This window comes from Condylura cristata, unplaced genomic scaffold, assembly GCF_000260355.1.
Source record: "Condylura cristata isolate star-nosed mole 26May11 unplaced genomic scaffold, ConCri1.0 scaffold00022, whole genome shotgun sequence".
NCBI classification, from domain to species: Eukaryota; Metazoa; Chordata; class Mammalia; order Eulipotyphla; family Talpidae; genus Condylura; species Condylura cristata.
Window position 1 is genome coordinate 37,261,817 of NW_004567123.1, and position 3,679 is coordinate 37,265,495.

Sequence of the window (3,679 nt, forward strand, 5' to 3'; positions counted from 1 at the left end):
GGCCCCGCCCCCTCCCCCGCCCGCCGCTCACCAGCGTGTGCCGCTTCATGTGCTCGCGCCGGGTGAACTTCTTCCCGCAGATCTCGCAGGGGTAGGGCCGCTCGCCAGTGTGCGAGCGCATGTGCCGCTTGAGGATGCACTGGTGCATGGCCGAGAAGCTGCAGTAGGGGCACTTGAACTTCTTCCTGATGACCGTGAACTCGTTCACTGCGCGAGAGCAGAGGCGGGTGGCCGTCCCTCCCGCCTCCCCATTCCCGCCAGCCCCGCCCCCAGGAGCCTGCGCCCCACAACCGGCAGGTGGCAAAGGGCTTTTCTCTGGGGTGCGGTGCCCAAAGCTGCCTGTGGGTGGGGCACGGCCTGGACGGCCCCGCCCCTTTCCAAGAAAGCGCCCCTGGGACGCCTCGCCTGTGGACATCCCAAGTAACAGATGCCGGAAAGAGCAAGCGAGGGCCTGCGCCGAGGTCAGCGCCTTCTGCAAACATCTGCAGTCCGGGGCGTTGGCATTCGGAGCGCAGAAAACGGGAGGCTGGGCTTGGGCCTGGCCCGCCCTCCCTCCCTCTCTGAGCAGCGGCGAGGCCCCCAGGGGCCAGCCCTGGTACACCACACCAGGATGCGCCCTCCTCGGAGGCACCTGGCTCCTGTTGGCGGTCAGGAAGCCGGGGGCACACCGTCAGCCCCACTCGGTGGGACCCCGTGGGGAAGTGGCGGCTCACTCCAAGGGCAGTCTGGAGCTGGGCAACCCTCTCGGCCCAAGGAGCACCATCCGGTACCCCCAGAAACCCAAAGGTGTCCTGGAGACAGTCATCTAGAACCCCCAGGCCCCCACTATGCGCCACGTGGCCACTGGCCACATCCCGCAGGCCCGCTGCTCGAGAACGCTGGGCCCGGAACAGGTGCCAGCGGGAGCCCGGCACGGCCTGGGGCAGGCGGGGCTGCCCGCTTGGGGCTAGGCCGCTGCTCCATAGCGCTCCCCCCACACACACCCGCACAGGGTGGCCCCAGCAGCCGAGCCTGCACCTGGACCTTGTACCGCGGGGTGCCCCAGGAGCCTGCCTTGGGCTCCTGGACCGGGATGTGGCTCAGGGACCCCGCGACCAAACGCCTGCTTTCCAGAGCACTCCCCACGGGGACCTCGCGCCCTGGACGCCCCTACCGCAACACCCCGGGAGGCTGACCAGGTGAACAGCGCGGCCCCTCACCCACGAGCGGGTGTTCTTCACTCCCTCCCGCAGCCCCGCCCCATCACCGCCCCCCACCAGCTCCTGGACTCCGCGGTCCTGATGCCACCAGCAACTGTGCCCAGATCGGAAACGCAGAAGCGCAGCTGCCATTGGAACCCTGCGCTGTCCTCTGCACCTACAGGGAGGCGCGCACCCCAGTGACAGCGCCGCTGTGGCCGGCCCAGCCCCGCGGGTGGCAGCGCCTGCAGAGGCTGGGGCGCGCTCCAACCCTTGGCCTCCCCCGGCGCCTTCTCTCCTAGGGCTCGCGCCGGACTAGGGCCTGCGTATCCGGGTGCAGCCGTCTGAGCCCCCAACTTAATTACACCTGCAAAGTCTTCCAAGGAAGGCCCAGGGTTGCAGGTGCTTGGGCAGAGACGCACCTGGGGAATAAATGTGACCACTGAAAGCAGGCCCACCGGCTGCCAAGGTGCAACGGTTCCCCGCGAAGCCTGGCGCTGAAGCTCGTGGTGTCAGACACGTCCCGGCGGGCGGAGCGGCGGACACCGCGGCGCAGGCGCCCTGTGCCAGACCCTTTGCCTGGAGCGCTGGCCGGCCCGGCCGCGCTTCCTCACCTGCCGCCGGGGCCTGAGGACGACTTCCAGGCCACTTCACAGTGCCAGGAAGCCGCGGCAAAGGGGCCAGCAGGCTGGGTGGGCGGCATCCGCGCGGGCAGCGGCACCTGCCAGTCCCGCCGGGAGGGGCGCAGCTTCCCACTTCTCAGGTCACCGTCCTGGCCCTGTGGCAGCAGCTGCTGCCGGCAGCCTGACACCCGTGTGGCCACCCCGAGGGTGCTCTCGGTGACTGGGCAGAAGCAAGGGCCCCACCGAGGGCCAGCTCTGGCGCTGGCCCTCAGAGGCCCTGGCACCTTCTCTTGCGCATTGTGCCAGGATCACAGAACCGACCAATCAGGTGTGAGCTACAAGCTCATTGGTGCTACACGGCCCAATCAGGCTTGTGGGCGGGGCGCCCTGAGAGGATATAAGGCAGGGCCCCGGCGCGCCGGTAAGAGGCCAGAGGCGCCGCTGCTGGCCTCCACGTGCCCAGCGGCCTGCCTCTGAGGCGGCCAGAGACGCTGAAGGGGGTGGGCCTTGGCCTTGTGCCCCAGCCTGGGAGAGGGGCCAGAGGCCCAGCGGCTGCTGTTGGCGTTGTCCAGCCTCTCAGAGAGCTGTTAACAACTGGTGCCTGATACTACTTCTCGGACTGCGGCTGACCATCCCCACTGGCTAGTGCTGTCTGGGTCTGTGGACAGGTGGCCAGCATTCTGCTTGTGCTTTCAGTGGACACTTTCCAGTGGCTGCGGTGAGTGTGTCCCGCTGTCCCGGAGCCCGAGGTCCCGGCGGTTTGGTGTCTGGGCTTTGGGCTGTGTGTGTCCAGCGGCGGCCCGGCCTCCCGCGGTGGCTCCAGGGTGGCCCAGGTAGGGCTGGCGTTCACGGGCTCGCTCTCCTGCACCTTCTGTGCCAGTTGTCCCTGACCCCGGCCACGGGCCTGATCTCCAGCTGGTGGGCCCTGGACAGGGGTGGAGCTGTGGTGCCCCAGCTGTGTCTTGGGGGACACAGTTTCTGCCGGGCAAGGGCCCGAAGGCATCGCTGTTGGGTCTGCGCTGCGCGTGTGGGCCATGCAAGGCCCGGTCCTCCCCACTTGCCCGCGGCAGGGGAGCCCACAGCCCGACTGCCCCAGGGGCGCCCCTCCCCCACCCCTCCCTCCCGGCATGTCCCATGGCTCATGAAGGTCCTGTCCTCTGCGCCTCCGCTGTGTGTGCTCATCTGTGACCTTTACTCCCTCCGGGAGGACTGATCACCTGAGAGAGTCCACCCCAGGCGTCCACCGGGGTGCTCCAGGACTGCCCGCCCGTGGCAGGGCCTGTTGGGCCCTTTCCACATTGAGGTGATGACTGGCGGGAAATCAGCTAACGTGCTGGTGCCAGGCAGGGGCAAGGCCCATCTGTCCCCTGGGGACTGACCGCTTGGACTGCCCTCCGCTGCCCCACAGCCGCGCTGCCGCCACCAGGGCTCGTCCTGCAGGTCGCCAGTCCGCCAGCCCCACACGCCTTCCACACAGGTCACCTCCGCCGCCCCTCGACTGGCCCCTTTTGTCATCTGTCCTGAAGGTGGCCTGCCAGAGCCCCACAGCTGGTCAACAGGACGTGACACACATGCACCCTGTGAGGTGGCCAGTCCCCCCCCGTCTCTGTCCAGTTCCCACACTCCGGGTCACACCCCACTTGCCCTGTCCCCGGGGCCGCTAGTGTCCGCAGCATCCACCCTCGGCCCCACCTGCGCGGCCTCTCGCTCCTTCCCGCAGGGAGCTGCCCTGGCTGGGCCCCGACCGGCCCTGCAGCACCTCCTGGCTTGGGGGCCTGGGCACAGCCCCGCGATGACCGTGGCTCCCATGCTGTGTGTCTGACGCCCGAGCAGCATGCGGGTGGGGCCCCTGCGCCCCAAGTGCCTCCGCAGGAGCCA

At 69.0% G+C, this 3,679-nt stretch overlaps 1 protein-coding gene across 1 annotated transcript in view; it reads right to left on the bottom strand.

Moving 5' to 3' along the window:
- The window catches only part of ZBTB46 (zinc finger and BTB domain containing 46), a 12,419-nt gene that overhangs the window by 2,251 nt on the left and 6,489 nt on the right, over positions 1-3,679 (bottom strand). The window contains exon 4 of the mRNA XM_012728172.1: positions 21-207. Coding sequence (XP_012583626.1) covers positions 21-207 — 187 coding nt within the window. The remainder of the gene's footprint in view (positions 1-20; positions 208-3,679) is intronic.